Genomic DNA, 26493 nt, shown 5'->3' with positions numbered 1-26493 from the left:
TTGATTGACAACAATTAAATAGTTAGGTGATCTAATTGACAGAATTAAAAAATCGACAGTAAAAGTATAAAGGCTAAATAATTGAGTAGTCAATTGTATATTTTACCCTTTATTTTATTAATCGTTTAATTGATTTTTTTCTATTTTTTTAATTAATCACTAGTATTCGATTTATTGATCAATTAATCCAGATCGGATATGCAGAGACGAGTGCGATCCTCCCAACTCAGTTTGCTCCATTCACAAATATCATGATTCGAACTTCTGATCTTATTTAAGGGATCTAATACCTCATTCTATTAGACCAACTGATCAAAACCAACAAAGAGAAAACGTAAACCAAACATTATTTTTCTACTTTTTAACATTTAGACACAAACAAAGAGAAAATCTAAAACAAACATTATTTTTCTTGAATAAATTATCAAATAGTAATATAAAGAATATTCAACAGTGAAAAGAAATTACGAATTGATTCGGATTAAAAATATATTAGGGTGGACCTTAGTCCGTGACTGTGGCGTACCAAATGTATATGTATATATCTATATCCATTTCCAACGGCAGCACACCAGCAGTACAATCTCCTCTTCTATCCTTTGGAGCATCAGATTGTATTAAGGAAATGGAGCGAGGAAAAGGGCAAGGATTGATGGTGATGCCACAACAAAACCCACTTGAACAGTTGCAAGCGAAGTTCAAGGAGGTGGAGAACAATTTCAGGGGATGGCTAGCCAAGCAGTCGTTGCCCGTGGAGACCGCCGTGGTAACGACCACCAGCGCTGCTCAGGGTGCTGCTATCGGTGCTTTCATGGGTACCCTCACCAACGATGTCTCCTCCTCTCTTCCAACTGCTCCTCAGGCTTCCCTCGACCCCCAGGCCATGGCTTCTCTCAAGCAAGCTCAGGTCTTTCTCTTCATTTCCCTCTTGTTTACCACCTCCATGTTTGCACAACTGAAATCAGGGATGGACCGAGGGGCGGGTGGGGAAGCCGTCTCCTGAAATTTTAAGATTATCGTATATTTTAGATTTGTTCAATTTATTTTTATTGAAAATCTATGCTTGCCTCATGAAATTTTATAAATTTGTGTTCGTCCCTGACATAAAATTCTGTATCTGTACCTCACTTGTCATTACCACCGAAGGAATTTTACTTGGTTAATGAAGTTTGTAGTTCTTCTACAAAGAATTTCTCTCTAAATGTACAGAATTATTGATCGGTGTATGCAATTTTTTATGTATATAGATGTTTACTTGATTACAGGCTCTATCAGGAGGTCCCTTGATACAAGCTCGAAATTTTGCCGTGATGACTGGTGTCAACGCAGGCATATCTTGTGTTATGAAAAGACTGAGAGGGAAGGAAGATGTACAATCTAGGTTAACCTTTTCATCACAGTTTTCTTTTATCTCCATTGATTTCTTTCTTTTGTTTTGTAGCTAGAGGATATTGCAACTGGTCATAGGTTCATAGCTTAATAAACCAATAAAAGATACCAGTTGTTGTCTTGTTGATTGCTATAAAGGACATGTTATAACTGGTAACAGTTGAAAGGGAGATGAGTTGAATATATTATTGAGTTGTTACGGAGATAACAAATTTTGAAGCTTTTGTCTTGTTGAACTTGGCACTACCATATTTCCCTATCAATTTTGAAGCTTGGAGCTGCTTTGTCCATAAAAGAATATGCGCTCGTTTTCTTCTCATATTTTCTTTTCTAGATTCGACCTTCCTCGCTTTTACGTCTTGCTTTACAGTGGGTAATCTGCTTTCTGTATCTCCACTCAGCTCATCATAAATTAGAATTGATATATTATATGTGGAGAGCATTATTGGATAGTTATTGTGACTATCTGAAGATTGCATGGATGAACCAAGCTTGTTTCTGAATAAAGAATTGTTGGCTTCGTTTTTCTTATCTGGTATCGGATGATCGTTATACTTTAGGTTTACACTGTTGTTTAAGATGAATACTGTATGTTGCAGCATGGTGGCAGCTTTTGGTTCTGGGGCCATATTTTCCTTGGTAAGTGGTATGGGTGGCCCAAATCAGATTGCAAATGCTGCTACATCTGGTCTTTTTTTCGCTCTTGTTCAAGGCGGTCTTTTCCAGGTGATTTATCTTCTCATTAACCTCTCTGAGATCAATGTATTATTTGATATCTGGTTATTAATTGCTTCGCTTGTTATGAACATGATGGAGTAGTTGTAACATGCTGTGCCGAAACTTTAGAATCAATTGTTCTTTGAAAGTGTCTATATCTATGAGCTTAAAATTCCACTTCTAACAGTTGAGTACTCTGAATGAATACTACTTTGAAATACTGTTATACTAGCCTGCAGTGTCATATCAAACAACCTTTGTTTTGTGATTAATTATACAGTTGGGGCAAAAGTTTTCGCAACCTCCTGCTGAGGATGTGAACTATTCCAGAACAAGATCCTTGTTAAGTAGTCTCGGCCTGCAGAACTACGAGAAGAATTTCAAGAAAGGCTTGTTAACAGATAGCACATTGCCTTTGCTCACGGATAGGCAAGCAGATGGATTGTCTCGATTCAATTTCGGAATTAATATTTTATGAACTGTGTAGGTAGATATACTCTGATTGCCTTTCAAATAATGTTGTGTTTCAGTGCACTTAGAGATGTGAAAATACCACCCGGACCCAGGCTCCTTATTCTTGATCATATTCAGAGGTTCGATTCTATCTTCCTTGTAGGATAATTATACATTGTCCTTGACCGCTGGAGCCTTTCTCACCTTCTGGTCTAATATTCGTCTTTAGGGACCCGGAGTTGAAAGAGAAGCAAGGGCGACGACGGTGAGCTTATATCGTCAAGCTGTTTCGCCATGGCGGGGCATTTTACAATTTATCTGAAACCAAAGAAGGGTAGTTCGTATCTTCTCCAATGAAACGAATTATCCTTTTTATTTCTTGCTGTTCTGAGCATCCAATTTGGATAAACATGGTTGTTTAGAATTCTTTAAACAAGTTTTCTATAGCTTTAATTTATTAAGTAGTTTCAATTGTTGTTATAAAGATGACATAGGCATGAGCTTGAGATATGAGTGAAGTTATTGTGGTATTTTTATCCTATCCATCTTAGAATCCAATTAAAGTCTCCTGTCGCTGTTCATTGTTTTACTACCGTCGGCTGCCATTATCAATGGTGATTGGACCTCAAAATTTAAGTTAATTTTGTTTGTCTCTATAACGTAAATTTGATGTATATTTTATCTAAAAGTTGTCTCGACATGAACTATTAGTGCACTATTAATAAATAATCAAATACTTCTAATAATATATAATTTCTTTTAATACTTTAATAAATGATATATCCTCTTTTAATAATTATCAAATGACAAATTTATTGAGATAATGTATTGAGAAAATGAATTTGTTGATATGGGTTGTTTAAATAGATGAATGCTACGGTCAACTGAAAATTGTATGGATTATCTGGAGGATGTACGGAAGATACAATGTCTTCTCGCATTGGTTCTCTCGTCTTTTTTTGTCTTCCCAAGTTCCATGTAGAAGATGTCGGATTTTTTATGTAAAAGATGCTTAATCTTTTATGTATCTTCATGAATACGTCAGGTAGTTCATGGGTCCTCCATTATGTACTATAAAACCTATCCTATTTGTAAAAAAAAAACTTGAGATGATTGCACAAATCAAGTGGCCACCATAGTAAAGGAAATGTTGTTATTTATTGAGGACTCGGGTTCGAGCACTATAGATGCCAATGGTATGAGCGTTCAATGTCAAAAAGTTGAGAGTTTATCTTTGAACATATATTACCTTATACTTACCCCAAATTAATAACAAAAAAATTGGGATGATCATTTGTAATACCTCAAATTTTGGGTAGTAGTTTTTGGTTTACCCGAGGGGTAAGTGGACCCCATGAATCTCATATTTTAAGTCATCGGGATTAATTGAGTTGAAATTGAGCCCAATTAATCATTAAAAGGAGATTTTTGAATTTTAGAAAGATGAGGCAGGACATATAATGCGATTTTCCCATTTTAGAAAGATGTAGACTTTATATCTCTTTCATTACCATTTTTCTCTTCATTTGTTTTTTTTTTCTCATTTTCTCCTTCTCCCATTTTCTCTCCAAGATCCATGGCAAAAAGTTAAGATCTTGAGTCCTTTTTATGCTTCAAATTCATCCATAATCCCTCCATTAAACTTATATTAATGTTTCAAAGCCTTGGGTTCTTTGAGTGCAAGAAAATTGGGGGGTTTTATCATCCAAGTTATGGTGGAGGATGATTGCTAGCTAAAGGAGCTCTATTTCGGGATTCAATCATCAAGGTAGTGTATTTCTAATCTTTTGGAGTATTAAGCTTTCATAAATTTCAAGAAATTGCTAAGATTTGTGTAGTTGAGCATATAAGGGTTTAAACTTGATTTCAAGAATAAACGACGTTTTAGGTGTTAAGAAAGTTTTTTTATGACACCTTGATACCCTAGTTTAACTCTTTAAAACTTTAGTACATGATTTAGAATCAAACCATAGCCTTTAGAGTGATTTTAGGCATTTTCTTGAGCCTAAAATAACTATTTTAGGGTTTGAGTATCGATACTGAAATGAACAATATCGATAATGGATGAATTAGGGTAAAATTAGGGATTGCAAGCAGGGAGTATCGATATTGTGCCTACAATATCAATACTCAGGGTGATAATATCAATATTGAGCCCCTATTTCAGCAACATACTGCATTTTTGGTACCAATACTCGTAGGAATATCGATACTTGAACCTAGAGTATCGGTACTACAAGTAGAGTACTGATACTATCCATCTCGGATGATCAGATTTGACCTGGTTAAGGTTTGTAAAACCTAGGGATGGTCCGTAAGGATAGAACTTAGTCCGTAAGGGACGTAAATGACCAAAAGTGTCCAGCGACACTTGTAGGAGTGGACTACAACCAGAGTAACCATTGCAGGCATAATGCATCCAAGTATCTTCCGTTAAGCTTGTAGCAAGTATCTATGGATGAAAGATCAGGGCACATGGTGTACAAATAAGAGGTATGACCAAATAATCAGATTATGAAACAACAGTGCCGTTGACTACAAGGACAACAAAGAGTGTTGGACGTACAATTATTCCTTTAATTCGAGGGTGAATTAGGGAAAACGTAGTAATAGCGAATAGAGTATCGTTATTGAAAAATGAACCTGAGTCAGATATCGGGCTAGCCAGTATCACATCCAGTAACCAACAAATACAATAATCATCGTGAAGTCCCAAAACGCATAGAGACTTCCCTAGAGTTAGAGAATGATTAAAATGCCCTTAAGTAGTGAATAACCAGATCAATACATTATCAGTAGTAACAAATTAATAAACCCTCGCACCATGTTCTAGATGAGAGAATGAACGAGACAATAGTAGGGAGGTACAATAATCGAGAGCAGAAATAACCTATAATAACTAAAGAGATATGTATCATAAAAATAACCTTTGTGTGACACTCGAGAAATAGCCAGGACACCTGAGTTACTTTAGCAGTAGGGTAATTATCTTGTTTGTTAGTATGTCCAGGTATATACCAGTCAGTGCCAAGGTACTTTAGATGCCAGATGGGCTTAGATGCCCTAAGACTCGACGGAGTAAGTTGATATGGTGTATGTTTCTGATGCAGCTATAGATCTCACCCTAAATATCCAAGGGGCCGAGTGTACATCTCTGATGCAGTTTCGGATCTCACCCAGGTACCCAAGAGTATTTCGACTGGCTAGAGGCATGCGTGAGCTTTGAGATGCATAATCCTTAGCCGTAACATGATGTCAGCCATAACTTGTGTGTTGCATAATAGTATCAACATTGCATTCAGATAGTTCATAGCAGAGCTAGTATCGTATTCAGATAAAACATAACCGAGATAGTATTACATTCAGATAATGCATATTAGAGTCAGTATTGCATTCAGTTAATGCATAATAGAGTCAGTGTTGCATTTAGATAATGCACATCATGGTAGGTGTTGCATTCAAACAATGCACATAAGAGTTAGTGTTACATTCAGATAATGAATAGGAGTACCAATATCACATTTAGATAATGCGCAACAAATACAATCATTAGGGTTAGAGACCCTTTAGAGATGTACTCATGTCTAAGCCCTTAGTAGAGAATTTAGGGAAACATGAGACACCTACTTCAGTAATAGGACAACTATGCCTTAAGTAGGTAGCACTTGATCTAGATCATGCATGTACCTACTGCTTAGTACCATGTCTTCAACATGCTTATGTTTATGATATTCATATGCTTCTCTAGATTAGCGATTATACTATTGGGTTTGTAAGCTCAGCCTTCAGATGTTTTCCATGGGAAGGTTTGTAACTTGAGCAGTTCGTGGAGCATCATCATATTAGGACTTCCAGTATCTCTTTCAGAGTATTGTATCGTAACTTAGTGGGATATGTATTCATAGAACCTTACTCATATATTCAGTTTATTAAACTCAGAGTTTGTAATATTTTGGTTTTAAATTATGTGTCATGGAGCTCCAGTTTTATAAAATGTTTTATAACAATTATTTATGTGTAATTATGACACCATTCAGAATGTTGAAAAGAAAATAAACATGTTTTAAAAACCAGGGGTTGCCTCAGTAGCCTAATGTGACACTTTAGGCCCAATTGGGTTTAGGGTGTTACATTTAGTGGTATCAAAGCGTTAGATTGAGTCGATCCTAGGACCTAGAGGTTGGTTTTAGTAAGGTGTCAGTACATACCCCTAGGTACTAAAAGTACTTGTATAAGTCTGGAATGCTGATGGTGTTCCTCCTTTAACCTATGTTGTAGAATTTACGATGACAAATAGTTTTAATCGTAATTTAGAGAATCAAATAGAGAGATGAGCCTCTAATCCTGATAAAATCAGTAAGGGAAGTTTTACCAATGGCAGAGGTTATTGGAGTCTCGTTAGCCGCGGGCGTCACAAAGGTGATCTTTTTCAGAGGTATAACTTCCACTCTCAGAGAGATAGGTGATGTTATTCCTAGAGCGCAGACAGTTCAGTCAACCACCCAGGGTACGTTAGTGCCAACAAAATCCTCAGTAGAGAGGCTAAGGAGGTATCAAACAATCGACTTATTCAATTCAAGCAGTGATGATCCTCTTTTTATCGATCATTGGGTAAGGGAGACCGTGAGAATTTTAAGGCAACTTTATTCTATTCGAAGGTTAAGCAGAAATGTGTCACCATTTTGATCAAAGAGATGTTATCGATTGGTGAAAAACTGTAGAGATGGTCCTACAGCCAAAGGTGCCCACGTGCAATCAATTCTCAGGCGAGTTCAGAGCAAGTACATTAGTGAGGCGTATATGGATGATTTGAGAATATAGTTCTCTCAGCTAATTCAGGTAGATCACTTAATGTATTAATACGAGAGAGATGACCCTTTTAGGTTGAGTCGTTATGCTCTGGAGCTGGTTGTGACCGAGTCCTTGGAGTGCAAGAGTTATGTTAAGAGGCTTTATTTTGATATCAGTGTGTAGTTAACGACAGATCCACTTAAAGTGTTTCAATATAGAGCATAAGGATGAGTTGTTGGGTGAGTCAGACACCCCGAGTATAGGGAAATATGTATCAGTAGGTCTGTCTCAGTTAGTGACAGAGAGGACCAGAGGTCCATGTGAGCAGAGAAGAGTGACATCAGCTCAGTCATTTCAGTTGAGTCAGAGGTCAATTGTAGTGTCTCATAGGAGACCGTCAACTCCACCATCAATGGTGAACTTTAGAAGCTCCAATAGAGTTTTAGATTATCTAGAGTACAAGCGTTGTGGTAAATATTAGTGAGGAAGATGCTTCAAACTTTCAAGGAAGTGTTATGGATTTGGATCCTTAACGCAAGACATAAGGGGTTACCCTAGTTAAGAAGCAATGTTTCAGTTCGATTGAGGGACATGATCCCAATAGTTTGACATGATTGAGAACCCTCATAGGAAGATGTGAATTCTATGCTCAGATAGAAGAGTAGTGGAGCGGATGGACCAATTCTCGATTCAGCTTGGTAGATTACGGAGAGACAGGGTCAAGACGTTGATGTCGTAGATGAGATTTCAAATAGAGAATCCAAAAGTACATATCCAAGTTGCTAGTAGGTAGACCTTAGTGGATTAGACAATGTTACCTTAAAAAGTCTTTGATGGCTTAGATCAGACACGATAGTCAATCTAAGGGTAGTTGTTAGCATAAGTGTTGCTTGACCTCAAGATTTTGGGATGTAGAGTCAGGAGAATAGGTGGTTGTTCCTTGTTGAGTAGAAAACCAACTCTATGAAAATATTTAGTTGTAGAATCTTTCACCCTTGCGTGTAACATCCCAAATTATTGGTTAGTGACCAAATTGTAAAGTTTCAAAATTTGATGACTAAAGTAGAAGAATGAAATAGTTTAATGATTATTGGATATATATGATGAAGGTTATTTAGTAATTATTAAAGGAAATAAAGGGTAAAAAGGTCAATTGACCAAGAAATGAATTAAAATGGGATTGGTAAGGATAAATACACGTGGAAAGGGAGAGAATTCTCCAGAGTGCTCTTCTCCTTTCTTCTTCTTCTTTACGTGGAAGCCAAAAGCAAAGGTAAGTTTGATTTAGCTTTTGATTTCTTGAAAGTTTTAAGTTGGATTTGAGTCTTTGAGGGTTATATAAGCTTAAGGAAAGCTTATATAAGTTTAAAACACCAAAGAGAGAGAATTAGAAAGGAATTTCTATTAAGGGTTTATAAATGAACTTTTGTTATAGAAAGGTTTTTGAAGTTCTAAAGTTGGATTTGACTTGTCAAGGGTCTAATTAAGAAGTTAGAAGCAATTGAATGGAATTTGGAACATGTTAGAAATTGAGTATGATTCTTGAATTTCCATATGAAAGATGAAATTTAGAGGTTAAAGATGAGATAAATGAATATTAATGAGTTTAAGTATGTATATGAAAGTTAGGAATATGAAAGGGGTTGAAATATGAAGGATTTAATCCAAAAAAAAAGGAATTTTCGGGTTCAAAAAGAGGTTATGGGCAGAGTGCATCGATGCATATTCATAGTGCACCGATGCATCAATGTTAAAACCCAGAAATTGTTTGAAGGTGTATCGATGCATTGGTAGTGCATCGATGCACTCTTTTAAAATAAATACATCGAATGCAATTAGTGCATCGATGCATAAGGCATGCATCGATGCATCCCAGTAATAAACAAATATCGAATACATTTTATGCACCGATGCATCAGTAGTGCATCGATGCAAACCTTCATTAAAAGATGAAATTGACTTTTCTCTTGGTCTAAAGAGTGAACCATTAGAGTATATTAGTTATGATACTGATATAGATATATGTATGATTATGTAGATATAGAACGTGATCCCGTTCCGAATCAACTGAAGGATTAGAATCGAATAAAAGCAAAGCTAAGGTGAGTGCACCTTCTTTAGTATATGAGGTTCAAGGGAAAATAAGACTTGTGATAAGTCTATTTCCAATAGTGAAAAACATGAATTCATAGAAGTATGTATTTGTTATGATTTATATGTGTTATTGATATGAATATGGTAAGTAAAAGGGATTAATGGTGATGATAAGAATAATAATAAGGATAATGAAATGATAGGTATATGTGAATATAGGTATTGATGTGTTTTGTATGTATTGTAAGATGATATGTTTATGTGATAACATGATAAGATGACAATGATTTACATGTTATATGAACACATGAGAAATGTTATAAGCCATATGAAAGAGAAAGTATATGTGATACATGAGGGTGAATCCTATGTTTATATGAATATGAACTCATATGAGAATTGACATGAACTACGTGATTACATGTATATGTGAATGAAACCATGAGCTTATATGAATATATGATATAGTTACATGAATATGTAAAAGGATATAAAATATAATGCCCATGTTATGTGTCATGAGAGCTAGGGGTATAGTTGGCATGCCAAGAGTCGAGGGTCTATGTGGTCCTTCGGGACATATATGTATTCTTTGGAACATGTGTGAAGTCTGGTGAGACACATACTTGATCCTTGTCATATGTATATGATTCTTAAGGAATGATATGTGGTCCTTCGGGATATATATGTATTCTTTGGAACATGTGCGAAGTCTGGTGAGACACATACTTGATCCTTGGCATATGTATATGATTCTTAAGGAATGATATGTGGTCCTTCGGGACATATATGTATTCTTTGGAACATGTGTGAAGTCTGGTGAGACACATACTTGATCCTTGGCATATGTATATGATTATTAAGGAATGATATGTGGTCCTTATGGACAATATTATATGGCATTACGGTACAATTCTACGCGGCACTCCGGTGCAATTATATGTGGCACTTTGGTGCAATTATATGAGCTGTGGTGACATCATTAGTGCATAACATCTATGTATTCGCATATCTTTAGTTCTCACATGAGTATCATGGGCTATTAAATAGATAATATTAATAAAGTGATATGATAATATGTTTGTTTCCTTGTGGAATTTCATGTGTGATATTGATTGTACAAATGGTAACTTATAAGACCATATGATGAAAGGAATCAATGATAGTGATAAAATAAGAAAGAAATGAAGATGATAATATAGTTGCTTGGGTGTACGTGTTTTATGATAGTATATATATATATGGTTTACATGACATGATATATATATGTGCAATTGGTTATGGTGTATGTTATATGATATGGACATAAGAGATATGAATGATAATGACATATATGTATGCATATATTCGTTACATATAAAAGTATGAGTGGTATGAAATGATGATAAGAATTGTTTAGGTATGAGTATTAGTTACCGTTTACCTTATATGTTTATATGCCTCACTAAGTCTTTGACTTAGCGTGTAAGTGATTTACACGTAGGTTTTGAGAAGAGGAAAGAGCAATTTGGAGCAAGACAGGTCAGTTCTCCTTACTAAAGGTCAGATCAGAAAAGATGTGAATAATATGTATTTTAGTATATAAAGTTTTAGTTAGCATGTTTTCAAAAGAATCTATTGTTTAAGCTATGAACCGTTTTATAAATGTTTTGAATAGTTATATGTAAATAATAAGTGAAAGATACATGCTCTGATTGGTTTTGTAATAATGAAAATGTCTTTTATGTAAACGAGTCATTTATATGTTATAAAAGTTTTAAATTACTCACTATTTTATACAAGTACATGTTTTAAAACGGTCAATGTGACACCTCGGATTCGTATCCGGGTTGGATACGGGTTGGGGTGTTAAATTTAATGGTATCAGAGCTACGGTTTAGCCGATTCTAGGCTTAAATCAAAGTCAGAAGTGTTTTAAAAAGTATACATGCCAACTCAAAGTGAAAAAAAAAATTTGATCTGATAGTGTAAGGAGTATGCTGTCTTGCTAATAAAAATAGATTATTATGTGATAATAGAAGTATGATAATAAGAGTTTTGAAAGAAGTGAAAGGTAATAAACCTGAAGGTAATAGCATTCACCTGCCCTGGCCAGGCAGGGAGAAGAGAGAACACCTCAGGAAATGCCTGTATAAAATTTGGAAAATTATTCTTCATTTTGAAGAATGTTCTGATGTGTTTTCAATTTATATTTCTTTAACTCATAGAATGAATGTATCAAATTAGTTGATAAAATTTGCGAGCACCCAAGTTCAAGAGTGGATTTGAGGAAGGTTCTATTGTTATAGACCTTTGGTTGAATGATATAATAAAAGGTTTTCATTTCTTCAAAGTGGAGATGGTGAATTGAGTAGTTTTGTTACTACTTTGGTAAGTTAGAGTATGGTGGACAATTGTCACCATAAGAACGTTAAAAGATTAAATGATGTGATTAGAATTGTATAAGAGTTCAAGAATAAGTGCATTGATGACCAGTTTATAAGATCGATGAAACTGGAATACACGAGCTTGAAACAAGGGAATTACACCTTGTATGAGTATGATTATAAGTTTATTAAGCTAAGCAAAATTGCTGCTAAGTTAATTCCGCCTGAAAATGATACATGTGATATGTTGTTAGGACTTGCGCCTTAAATTAAAAGAGTGTTACTGGTTTTGAATTTGTTATCGTTTCAAGAAATGGTTAATTGTGTTAAATCTTTAAAGAGAAAAAGCTCAGAACGAAAAGTTTGGAGAAATAAAATCTCAGATGATTAAGAGAATTAGTGCTTCATAGAATTTTAGCACCATCAAAAAAAAGTAGAGATTCTGGTTCAACTTTAAACCAGACATGAATTAGTTGTATTCTCTGTCAGAGAATCAAATCAGATGAGAGTTCGACAGACTCCAACAGTAGGTTTGATCTTGAAAGATTAAACAAAGAGTTAATTGAGGATAAGTCAGGGTTAAAGACAACCCTTGTGAATTGGGTTAAAAGCTCTTTTAGAAGTTATATAAATCGAAGCATAAAAAGTATTTTAAATGGATAAAGATCAAGGAATGGATTAAGTGTTTTGCTAGAAATTAAATAATGTGAAGGATAAGAAGTATTTTAAATGTATCAAGTGAGGTAGATATTGTTTTTGTATTTAAGATGGAAAGTGTTAGCGTGGGCTAACAAGATTATGGGACGGAATGTATTGAAATTACAAGATTTCAAGATATGGTAGGTTATGATAACCAAATATGAAGTGAATCTGGATACAGTTGTATAATGTGATTATAGTAAAGTGATAGAGTGAAGGAAGTGAGGATTCAAATGTTTGCGTAAAACTAAGAATTAATAAGAAGAGTTTAAGTATGGGTACATCAATGATCAGTTTATAAATAAAGGAAGTTAGAATGTTAAGCTTGAATAATGGAAGTGATATGGTGTATGAGATTGAATGTTTATTTGACTAGTTGAGTAAACTATTGTTGAAATAATTCCGACTGCAAAGAATGTATATGAATGGTTCGATGAAGGTTTATGTTTTAGATTGGAAGAATCGATGTTGACTAACAGAGTTATAAGATAGTAGTGTATTAAAGTTAAAGGATTAGAAGATGATTTCAGGGTAAGCTAATTATGTATGGTGTGGATTGAGATATGGTTATGTATTTTAATCATTGAAATGAAAGGTAATAAAGGAGACAAAGCATAATACTGTATATAAATGAGAGTATGGGTTCAATAAGTGAATTACACTGGGTTGATTTTAACTGAAATGATGTTTATGATTAATTTGATCAGGGCTTACGCCCTAGATTGAAAAGTTGTTATTAATTAGCTATAGTGGCATGGATGTTAGAATTGTCAGATTTGAAGGAAACATAAAGTAAGTTAATCAAATGAGATACAAATCTGGATGTGGTTGTGTATTTTGATCATATAGATATGATATAGGCAAGGAGATAAATATTTATGTGTTTTAAAGAAAATTTTGAAGGAAGAAAATACAAGCAAGATACGATAAGAATGAGGTTTTGTATAAGTGAAGTTGATTAGTAAAGTTATAAAGATATAATAAAGACTGGTAATCAGAGATAAGTTTAAGTGATAGGAAAAGAGTATGTGAACATGAAAGAAATATATGATTGGTGTATAAGAAGATTTTAAGTTATGAAGAAAATGAAAGAATGAAGTTTAAAGAATTAGATGTGATAAAGATTATGTTGAGATATAGGTTATAAGTTAACCAGAAGTAAGAAAGGTATGTCAGGTAATATGAGAAATTGTTTAGTTATGCAAAGTGTATGTTTAATCAGTTATGATGAAGATTTGAGGTTATGTTTCTTAGTCAAGTGGATGTAGTCAGAGAAATGAATAAAGATTTATATGTATTAAGGAAGTTTTTGAGTCAGTCAAGTAAGGATGAAATAAAAGTTTGGTGATTCTTGAAAGACAATTGAAGATTGACAAGGAATTTGATTGATTTATGAGTTTGAGTAATAAGAATTAATGTTATTGTCTATCTGATAAGTGACATGATAGGAGATATAAAGTAAAAGGTAGTCGAATAATTGAAAAGATAAGAACCAAGTTATTAAAGATGATACAAAAGATTAAGTTCAGAAAGCAGCATGAGAACGTTAGAAGATATGTTCTTCTCAGGATGTGCAGTGAAAATTTGAGGATGAATTTTTAAAAGGAGGGGAGATTTATAACATCCCAAATTATGGGTTAGTGACCAAATTATAAAGTTTCAGAATTTGATGACTAAAGTAGAAGAATGAAATAGTTCAATGATTATTGGATATATATGATGAAGGTTATTTAGTAATCATTAAAGGAAATAAAGGGCAAAAAGGTCAATTGACCAAGAAATGAATTAAAATGGGATTGGTAAGGATAAATACACGTAAAAAGGGAGAGAATTCTCCAGCGTGCTCTTCTCCTTTATTCTTCTTCTTTACGTGGAAGCCAAGAGCAAAGGTAAGTTTGATTTAGCTTTTGATTTCTTGAAAGTTTTAAGTTGGATTTGAGTCTTTGAGGGTTATATAAGCTTAAGGAAAGCTTATATAAGTTTAAAACATCAAAGAGAGAGAATTAGAAAGGAATTTCTATTAAGGGTTTATAAATGAACTTTTGTTATAGAAAGGTTTTTGAAGTTCTAAAGTTGGATTTGACTTGTCAAGGGTCTAATTAAGAAGTTAGAATCAATTGAATGGAATTTGGAACATGTTAGAAATTGAGTATGATTCTTGAATTTCCATATGAAAGATGAAATTTAGAGGTTAAAGATGAGATAAATGAATATTAATGAGTTTAAGTATGTATATGAAAGTTAGGAATATGAAAGGGGTTGAAATATGAAGGATTTAATCCAAAAAGAAGGAATTTTCGGGTTCAAAAAGAGGTTATGGGCAGAGTGCATCGATGCATATTCATAGTGCACCGATGCATCAATGTTAAAACCCAGAAATTGTTTGAAGGTGTATCGATGCATTGGTAGTGCATCGATGCACTCTTTTAAAATAAATACATCGAATGCAATTAGTGCATCGATGCATAAGGCATGCATCGATGCATCCCAGTAATAAACAAATATCGAATACATTTTATGCACCGATGCATCAGTAGTGCATCGATGCATACCTTCATTAAAAGATGAAATTGACTTTTCTCTTGGTCTAAAGAGTGAACCATTAGAGTATATTAGTTATGATACTGATATAGATCTATGTATGATTATGTAGATATAGAACGTGATCCCGTTCCGAATCAACTGAAGGATTAGAATCGAATCAAAGCAAAGCTAAGGTGAGTGCACCTTCTTTAGTATATGAGGTTCAAGGGAAAATAAGACTTGTGATAAGTCTATTTCCAATAGTGAAAAACATGAATTCATAGAAGTATGTATTTGTTATGATTTATATGTGTTATTGATATGAATATGGTAAGTAAAAGGGATTAATGGTGATGATAAGAATAATAATAAGGATAATGAAATGATAGGTATATGTGAATATAGGTATTGATGTGTTTTGTATGTATTGTAAGATGATATGTTTATGTGATAACGTGATAAGATGAAAATGATTTACATGTTATATGAACATGTGAGAAATGTTATGAGCCATATGAAAGAGAAAGTATATGTGATACATGAGGGTGAATCCTATGTTTATATGAATATGAACTCATATGAGAATTGACATGAACTACGTGATTACATGTATATGTGAATGAAACCATGAGCTTATATGAATATATGATATGGTTACATGAATATGTAAAAGAATATAAAAGATAATGCCCATGTTATGTGTCATGAGAGCTAGGGGTATAGTTGGCATGACAAGAGTCGAGGGTCTATGTGGTCCTTCGGGACATATATGTATTCTTTGGAACATGTGTGAAGTCTGGTGAGACACATACTTGATCCTTGGCATATGTATATGATTGTTAAGGAATGATATGTGGTCCTTCGGGACATATATGTATTCTTTGGAACATATGTGAAGTCTGGTGAGACACATACTTGATCCTTGGCATATGTATATGATTCTTAATGAATGATATGTGGTCCATTGGGACATATATGTATTCTTTGGAACATGTGTGAAGTCTGGTGAGACACATACTTGATCCTTGGCATATGTATATGATTCTTAAGGAATGATATGTGGTCCTTATGGACAGTATTATATGACACTACAGTGTAATTCTACGCGGCACTCCGGTGCAATTATATGTGGCACTTTGGTGCAATTATATGAGCTGTGGTGACAACATTAGTGCCCAACCTCTATGTACTCGCATATCTTTAGTTCTCACATGAGTATCATGGGCTATTAAATAGATAATATTAATAAAGTGATATGATAATATGTTTGTTTCCTTGTGGAATTTCATGTGTGATATTGATTGTACAAATGGTAACTTATAAGACCATATGATGAAAGGAATCAATGAACGTGATAAAATAAGAAAGAAATGAAGATGATAATATAGTTGTTTGGGTGTACGTGTTTTATGATAGTATATATATATATGGTTTACATGACATGATATGTATATGTGCAATTGGTTATGGTGTATGTTATATGTTATGGACATAAGAGATATGAATGATAATGACATATATGTATGCATATATTCGTTACATGTAAAAGTATGAGTGGTATGAAATGATAGTAAGGATTGTTTAGGTATGAGTATTAGTTACCGTTTACCTTATATGTTTATATGCCTCACTAAGTCTTTGACTTAGCGTGTAAGTGATTTACACGTAGGTTTCGAGAAGAGGAAAGGGCAATTTGGAGCAAGACAGGTCAGTTCTCCTTACTAAAGGTCAGATCAGAAAAGATGTGAATAATATGTATTTTAGTATATAAAGTTCTAATTGGCATGTTTTCAAAAGAATTTATTGTTTAAGCTATGAACCGTTTTATAAATGTTTCGAATAGTTATATGTAAATAATAAGTGAAAGATACATGCTCTGATTGGTTTTGTAATAATGAAAATGTCTTTTATGTAAACGAGTCATTTATATGTTATAAAAGTTTTAAATTACTCACTATTTTATACAAGTACATGTTTTAAAACGGTCAATGTGACACCTCGGATTCGTATCCGGGTCGGATACGGGTTGGGGTGTTACATTGCGTGTTCCCTAAAGGAATATCTTTCTGGGTTGTCAGAGTCAATTATGAGACTATAAGGAATGTTTTTGCATAATCAGTAGAGGGTTCATGTGATCGACCCTTAGAGAATTAGTAATCCAAGGTTTAGTCTTGGAGGTAGAGATATCCATGAGAGTATGAAGAGTACTCAGGTTACTCTTTTCAGTTCAACGATAACGCTATTGTTAGAAATATCAGAATGTCTCAACAAGTGCCAAGGCACTTCTGTAACACCCCTAACTCGTATCCTACCCGAATACGAGTCTGAGATGTCACATCAAACTTTTCATATCATTTTTCATACATATAAGAGGAAAATTCAGATTTAAGTTTAAACATATGAAATAATTTATATATAATAACTCAAAACCTTTTACAAAATGTTCAGAGCTTATAATTATTTAAAGTAGTAAATTGATTAAATGTAACACCCCTAACTCGTATCCTACCCGAATACGAGTTTGAGATGTCACATCAACCTTTTCAAATCATTTTTCATACATATAAGAGGAAAATTCAGATTTAAGTTTAAACATATGAAATAATTTACATATAATAACTCAAAAACTTTTACAAACTGTTCAGAGCTTATACAATTTACTACTTTAAATAAATGCCAACACTATATAATACAAAAGAGAAACCTACTATAAATTTTTTTGATCTGATCTTTGCTGAAGTTATGTTGTCTCCACTGCCTATATTCTCTTTGGAGCTTCTCAGATCCTACGTGTGAAACACTCACACGCTAAGTCACAGACTTAGTGAGACATGTAAACGATTAATAGAACTATAACTACTTAACAAATGCATGTACATATCAGGCAACACAATGCATACATACACACATAGATCATCATTATCATGCTAAACATTAATTATATTATTATCATTAATTCCTTTTATCATATAAACATGTACTTATCATTTCTATACACATTATAAAACACGTAGATCATTTCACAATAAAGCACACATAGCATCATAACAAATTTATTTATTTATTCTCTTTAAAGACCATGTATACTTCTAAGAATTTAAGGTATATGAGTACATAGAGGTTGTGCACATATGTTGTCACCACAGCTCGTATAATTCCCACTAGGGGCGCATAGGATTTATCCCAAATGACCATTATGTTCCGAAGGACCATATATCACATATGTCCCGAATGACCACTCCTTAAGAACTATATATACATATTCCAATAGACCAAATAAGTGTACTGAAGTACCATATATATGTTCTAAAGGATTGCATATATGTCCCAAAGGACCACATAGAACCCTCGACTCTTGGCATGCCAACTATACCCCTAGCTCTCATAACACATAACATGGTCATTATTATTTATATTATCACACATTCACATAGTCATGTAGTTCACTTACACATAGATCATTTCCATATGATTCACCTGTCACATATCACATGGCTTATATCTCTTGATCATTTAATCACATAAAGTCTTATCACATAGCTCATAATCATATACATGTTCTCATATAGTTCATATCCTTTCTCACACAATCACATAATTCAATTATATCATTTAACATATATATCATATCATGTAACTTATGCAATAACTTATAATATATACATTTACATTCATATGCTCTATATGCTTGTATCCTTGTACTCATATAATCTACTATCAGAATTAGACTCATCGCAAGTCTTAATTCCATAGCATAACTTACACTTAATATCATGTACTTATATTGACTCACTTGTGAATACTAATTTATTGTTTCTCTCTCGAAATTGTTACTCTGATGGTCTATCTGAACTTTTCTTTCGATCGATATCTATACGAATATAATCCAATAAATATCGATATTTAAATTACTTGACAAGATTCATGTCAAAGCAAACTAAATAAAACACTAATTTCCACTTTCCAACTTAAGTAGTATCGGTACTACCAACACAGTACCGATACTTCTATGATATGAAACCGATACCCCCTCTGGTATCGATACCAATATTAGATTCGATGTTGTCTGGTATCGATACCCTCCACACTGGTATCAATACCTCTAGTATCGATAATATCACTTCAATATCGATACTTCATGAAGCTTTTATCCCACTATTGCCTTATGGTATCGATATTGTTCATGTAGTATCGATACCCTATGCTTAAATTTCATATGTTTTGCCTTGTAGTATCGGTACTCACCCAACAGGTATCGATACTACTCACCCAGAAAATGCTTTTTAGCCCAAACATTTCCAACACTTTACCCAAACTTTACTTATGTAACTCTCTTTATGCCATTAAACTCAACAATAGATACTTAACCCATCTTTAAACACTGTAATACCTCATCATCTTTAATAACTTACTATAAATCTTGAATTTAAGAATTTTACCAAACTTTCCATGTGTTATAAATTCATTTCTAATGCTTTAAACTTTTTAATCCTTCTAATGACAAGTCAACTTCATTCATATAACTTCATAAACCTCTTCATACCAACAATTCATTTCTACACCCTTATTACAATTCCCTTTTTAATTCTCTTTTCTTGATGTTTTAAACTTATATAAGCTTTCCTTAAGCTTATATAACACCCAAAGAATCAAAACCAACTTAGAAATTTAAGAAATAAACAACTATCCATAACTCACCTTGAAATGGAACCAAAGTGAAGAAAAAGAAGACAAGAAGAATAAGCTTCCAGATAACTCTCCCCAAACCCACATGCTTATCTCTTAATAAAGGAGATAAAATATCCTTTAAAATGAAAAGACTTTACTACCCTTCATTCTTTCCATATTTACTATTTAATTTATTACTCAGATATTTCACTTTAAATCCTTGAACTTTTCTATTTTCCTAAATTGACCACCAATTTCCAAAACTTTCACTTTAGTCACTAACCCTAATTTTGGGATGTTACACCTTCAGTTTCCAACAAAGCACAAATATCCCAAGTACTCTCGAGGAGTAAGTTAGCAGTTGTATATTCTGATGCAACAGTTCTGGAATTTCACCATAGGTTCTAAATGTACTATAGTTGTTATAGTGAGTTGCGAGTCTCGAGTTACAGTGAACCCTTCGGCATCACCAGGATGTCTTATTGCATGAACAGTAAGTGAATCAACTAAGTAAACCAAGCCTCGTCAGTGGTGTCTTCGTGTTGGTATATGAACACGAGCTTTATACAATACGTAACAGTAGTCAGCGTTTTGTAGTACCAAGGATTTTAGTATGTTATACTAAAGGGATCAAGTGTGTTAAGAATCATTTAACTAAATTTAGTTTTTATTGAATAGCTTAGTAGTGGTAAACGATAGGAAGTGTCAGACGATGAGTCTCAGAATCCTTAGTCAGAGTGCGATTGTGACAAATCTCTGCTTTGTGAGGTGTGCTCTCTGGAAGAGCCAGATGTTGGTAGTTTCATTTGGTAAGTGACCAATTTCCAATTGTGATCACCCTAGATGCTTGGGTAGGTGAGTAGAGATTATGAAAGTCGTAAGGTAAATAAGAATCAGCCAGTTAGCATTATTGGATACTAAATCAGAGTTGCGCAGCAGAAGCGTAGAGCTCGACGTTATGAAGTTGAGGCTTGTCGTCATATCTTCAGTAAATGGTATCAAGATAGTGTTGGCAAGTGCCATAAGATCTTAGGGTATACACGATGAGTTTTATATGTTCAGAAGGTAAAAGAGGATATCGGGTTATGCAGAGAATTAACTCGATTGAGTAAGGTTAGCCAGAGAAGGATTTAGTGATAATAGTGAGTTATGGAGTAGCACCATCCTTGGGAAAACACTTCGAACATGCAGTATCAGATATTAAGAGTATGATTTCTTCAGCTAACTGCTTCTCGAAGGTTTCGATTAAAGGTCGACGTAGGTAGCGCCCTTAGAAGAATCGTAGATCGATTTTGCGCGTTCCAAAGAGTATGTCAGGTTACGAGGTCTTCTTCTTCGAGATCAGATTGGATAAGAGCCTCAATGTTTGACCAATGAGTAAGTTGCTTTCAGTCCAAGTAAATTTTGAGGACAAAATATCTTTTAAGGAGGGGAGATTTGTAACAACCCAAATTTCGTACAAGTAGTTTCGGGTTTACTTGAAGGGCAAGTGAACCCCATGAATATCATATTTTAAGTTGTTGGGCTTAATTGAGTTGGAATTTAGCTAAATTAATCATCAAAATGAGATTTTTAAATTTTAGAAAGATGAGGAAGGACATATAGCATGATTTTCCCATTTTAGAAAAATAGAGACTTTATATCTCTTTCATCTCCATTTTTCTCTTCATTTACTTCTTTCTCATTTTCTCATTCTCCCATTTTCTCTCCAAGATCCATAGCAAAAAGGTAAGATATTGAGTTCTTTTTATGCTTCAAATTCATCCATAATCTCTCCATTAAACTTATATTAATGTTTCAAAGCCTTAGGTTCTTTAGGTGCAAGAAATTTAGGGGTTTATCATCCAAGTCATGTTGGAGGATGATTCCTATCTAAAAAAGTTCTATTTTAGGGTTCAATAATCAATGTAGTGTATTTTTAATCCTTTAGAGTATTAAGCTTTCATAAATTTCAAGAAATTGCTAAGATTTGTGTAGCTGAGCGTATTAGGGTTTAAACTTGATTTCAAGAATAAAAGACGTTTTAGGTGTTAAGAAAGTGTTTTTATAAAACCTTGAGAACCTAGTTTAACTCTCTAAAACTTCAGTATATGATTTAGAATCATACCATAGCCTTTAGAGAGATTTTAGGTGTTTTTTAGCCTAAAATAATTATTTTAGGGTTTGAGTATCGATACAGGGATGAACAATATCGATACTGGATGATTTTAGGCAAAAATTAGGGATTTCAATCTTGGAGTATCGATACTGCCAGGAGAGTATCGATACTACCATTACAATATTGATACTCAGAATGACAATATCGATATTGAGCCCCCATTTCATCAATAGAATACATTTTTGGTACCAATACTTATAGGAGTATCGATACTACAAGTAGAGTACCAATACTACCACATCGGATAATCAGATTTGACCTGGTTAAGGTCTGTAAAAGCTAAGTATGATTCGTAAGGATTGAACTTAGTCCGTGAGGGACATAAATAGCCTAAGGGGCAAAACCAACTCGTAGGAGTGGGCTACAACCAAAGTAATCATAGCAGGCGTAATGCATCCAAGTATCTTCACTTGATCTCGTAGCAGGTATCTATGGATGGAGTATCAGTGCACAAGGTGTACCGACAAGACGCATGACCAAATAACAGATTATAAAATAGTAGTGTCGTTGACCGCAAGAACAACCGAGAGTGTTGGATGTACAATTATTCCTTTGATTTGAGGGCGATTTGGGGAAGTGTAATAATATAGAATAGAGTATCATTACTAAAAAATGAACCCAATTTAAATATTATGCAAGCCAGTATCACAACCAATAAGCAGCAAGTTGGGTTTTTCCAAAACCTAAACTTGAATTGATGCTGGCGACGATAGTCGTAGTTAGTCCAATTAAGGACTAAAATTCCAAGATTAATTTTGGATTGTTAGTTTACCAGAGAGAAAAACAAGTTACAAGGGTTGGGTTGTAATACCCCAAAATTTGGTTAGTGACCAAAATGAAAATTTTGAAAGTTTAATGGCCAAAGTATAAAGTTTGGAAAAATTTAAGGGTTAAAAGTGTAATTTTCCAAAAGATTAGGGACCAGAAGTATAATTTTAAAAAGTTAGGTGTTATGAACACATAAATGAATAGTTCAAACCTAAGAATGATGTTTTGGTGGGAATTATATTTTTTTGTCTAAAATTTATGTTAAAAGTTATAAAGTGTTAAAGTCCAGTAAAAATTTGATAAATTGGATCAAATATAAATTTTGAGAAATTTTGAAGGATGATAAATTAAGCTTAGAAATATTATTTCTACATTTTAAAATGATGAAAAATAATATGGAGCATTGAATTTGAGAATTTTATTTCCATGTTCAATTTAGACCGTTGGATGAAAATGGAAAGGTTGAAATATTTTGAAAAGTTGAGTGTATAAAGTTGTCAAGGGTATAATATTTTGTTCATCTTTAACTTTAGAAGATGATAACCAACATGTGGCTTGGTATGGATGTAATTATCAAGTTTCTTTAATGGTAAAATTTTCATTTCCCATTAAATGAATTTTAAATTAATTTAAGCTTAATAAATGGCAAATGTACATGAAATTAACTACAAATTTCATGAAAATTCATCTTCAAAATCAGCATCGATGAGAGCTTCACAAGGTATGGAGGAAAATTTTATTTTTCATTTTTGAGCAATTTCCTTTGGATTTTGGATCAAACCGTGAAATAGAAAATTATTTTATTCGAAAAATGATATCATTTGGTGCCATTATTGCATGCTAATATTGCTTGAATGTTAAGTTCCCAAATTTTAGGGTTTATGTTCATGTTAGGGTTTCATGAGTTGATGATGGATTTAGAGGTTGTTGATGTTGTAGAATCATTTCCAAGCTTGTGTGATGATTAAAACCACCTAGAAATGCTTTTAGTGATTTTCGACCTAAACCATAATGTAGGGAAAATTTTGATTTGATGAAATTGAATTAGGGTTTTAATTGTAGAGGTTTTGAAATGATGATTAGAGTTGATTTCATGCTTGAATCAAATGAAAATCATGGAAATCTACCACCTTAATATTCGACCTAAGCATTTGGTAGGGAGAAATTATAGAAAAATTATGTATGGGTTGGAAATGATCTAGGAAGGATTCCACAAGCCTTAGAAAAATTTTGGGGCCTTTTTGTAATTTTTTGAAAGTTAGGGGACCTATTCAATAATTTTGAAAAGTTATAGGGTTAATGTGTAATTATTAAATACATGAAGTAATATGTTGCAAATTAATGTTAGAGTGATGAATTTGATGTAAAATGTGAAATTTGAATATTTTGGGAAGTTGTCAAAGTTTGAGTAATAATTGGCAAATATTGAGAAAGTTAGTGGCTTAAGTGGTTATAATGGAATTTTTGAGGTTTTGGGCTGGAAATTAGATGCTGGAAATTTTAGTTAAGTTGCTTGAGACTTGAATTGAAGTAAAAGGGCAAAGGACTATTTAGAATAAAATGGGAAAGTTGAGATGAATTCTAAAAGAATTCATAATTAGTAGTTAAAAATGGAAAGTTGAAAATGATATGTGAAGTTTTGATGAAATTAGGAAGGAGACTTTGTAACATCCCAAAAAGAGGATTAGTGACCAAAATGCAAATTTTGAAAGTTTGATGATCAAAGTAGAAAATTGGAAAAAGTTTAAAGATCTAAGTGGTATTTTTCCGAAAAAGAATTTATTCCATAAATGGATTTATTTAGTGACCAAATTATAAGATTTTATAAAGTTTAGTGACCAGAGTATAAGCTTTGAAAAGTTCAAGGACCAAAATGGTAATTTTGAAAAGTTACAATTGGTCTCAAAAATAAGGAAATAAATATATTATTTTCACATTTTTAAATGTTGGAAAATAATATTTATTGGTTTAATTCCATGTTTAATTTGGACTGTTGGATTAAAGTGACAGAATTGTAAGTTTTGGAAATTTCAAGGGCAAAATGGCAAAGTGGGAAAATATTTTGTTCATCTTTGACTTTGAAAGATTATAAGGTTGTCGTGGCTTGGTATTAATGTAAATATCAAGTTCATTAAGGGTAAATTAGAATAGATATTTTGATTTCAATGGTAAAGTGGTAATTTGACATTTAATGAATTTTTTATTCATTATTAATAAAGAAAGATGAAGAATTATCATATGAATTTCTTCATCTTTTCCAACAGAAAATTGATCTCTCCCAAGGGTAAGAAAACATTTTGTTTTCAATTTTTTAGCCAATTCTTTTGGAATTCGAGTTATGTTGTGAAATAGGAAAGTGATCTACGCGAAAAACGCTATCATTTGGTACTAATATTTCTTTCTAATCTTGTTGGATTTCAAAGATCCCAAATCTACGAGTTTATGTTCATGATAGGATTCATGAAATTGATGATAAATCTTGATGATTTAGAGGATGTAGATTCATTTTCAAGCTTGATTTATGGTTAAAACATGTTCAATATTTCTAGAAATTTTCTTTGAAAATTTGAACATGATGAATTTGAGTGAGAAAAATTATGGACAATTTATATAAGGTCTGGAAATGATGTAGGAAGTATTCTACAAGCCTTAGAAAATTTGGGGACCATTATGTAATTTTGGAAAAGTTGAGGGACTAATTCGTTAATTTTGGAAAAGTTGTGAATAATTGTATAATTGTTTAATAGTTGATGTACTATGCTGGAAATTGCTTTTTTTTAATTAAAATGAGCATTTAGATATGAAATATGACCATTTTGGAAGTTTGAAAAGATTGGTGATTTAAGTACAACGTTCACATAGTTAGTGTATCGATACACTAAGGGTAGTGTATCAATACCCCCCTTAAAAGGAAAACTTTCGAATGTAATTTGTGTACCGATACATATGTAGTGTATCGATACACACGTTAAGGGATGTACCGATACCCTATAGTGAATACCGTTACACTGCAAAGGGAAATATAAATAGATCTTTCTTTTATTCTAAGAAATGAAGGATCAAATCATAATATTTGGAATGTTGATATGTATATTATATGTATGATTGTGTAGATATTAAGCACAAGCAAGTTCTGAAATGACCGCAAAGTTAGGATCAATCCAAAGAGATAACTCATAGAAGTGGATTTGGATATATATAAAGTGTCAAGGTGAGTGCAAATTTAATTGTACTTATGTTATCGAACAAACATTGGCTTGCGATGAGCCAGTGTCGGAGTTACTATGGTAAGAAGTGACTCCTAAAATATTATTTGATTTATGATTGATGGAATTCTTATGTTTGCATGAGTATATGAAAATGGGTATATATGTGCCATATGTTATTATGTGTGACATGATCTACATGATTACATGTATATGTGATATGTGATACTGGACTACATGAATATATGAAATTATAATACAAGCTATGTGGTATTGACATAAGTGATTATAGAAACATGTAGTATAAGATATATGAATCTAATATATGAGAATACATGCCTATGTGACAAGTTATATGAAACTGAATTAAGTAAATACATGGAAATAATATATAATTAATGTGATAAAAGTGATTAGGTAAACTGTGAGATAAGTTATATAGCATTGATATACGGAATATATGAAAGTATGTACGTGAATACATGTATAAGTTTATATTTTATTTTATTTGCTATGTGATGAATATATGAACGTATGTGAACAAGATATGAGATACATGTTTACATTTACACATGAGAAATGATATAAGCTATATGATACGATCTATGTGATTACACGCACATGTGATATATGTGATATGATATGAACCTATGTGATATGA

At 33.1% G+C, this 26493-nt stretch overlaps 1 protein-coding gene across 1 annotated transcript; it reads left to right on the top strand.

Moving 5' to 3' along the window:
* Positions 1 to 559: 559 nt before the first annotated feature.
* On the top strand, positions 560 to 3072 carry LOC120114324 (chloroplastic import inner membrane translocase subunit HP30-2-like). Its single transcript, XM_039135274.1, has 6 exons — positions 560 to 907; positions 1266 to 1381; positions 1989 to 2115; positions 2387 to 2535; positions 2637 to 2699; positions 2789 to 3072. The coding sequence occupies exons 1-6, from the start codon at positions 626 to 628 to the stop codon at positions 2826 to 2828; spliced, it is 777 nt and encodes a 258-aa protein (XP_038991205.1). The 5' UTR covers positions 560 to 625; the 3' UTR covers positions 2829 to 3072.
* The last annotated feature ends 23421 nt before the right edge of the window (positions 3073 to 26493 follow it).

Source organism: Hibiscus syriacus, unplaced genomic scaffold (assembly GCF_006381635.1).
Source record: "Hibiscus syriacus cultivar Baekdansim isolate YM2019G1 unplaced genomic scaffold, ASM638163v2 tig00110223_pilon, whole genome shotgun sequence".
NCBI classification, from domain to species: domain Eukaryota; kingdom Viridiplantae; phylum Streptophyta; class Magnoliopsida; order Malvales; family Malvaceae; genus Hibiscus; species Hibiscus syriacus.
This window is presented reverse-complemented; position numbering and strand designations above follow the sequence as displayed.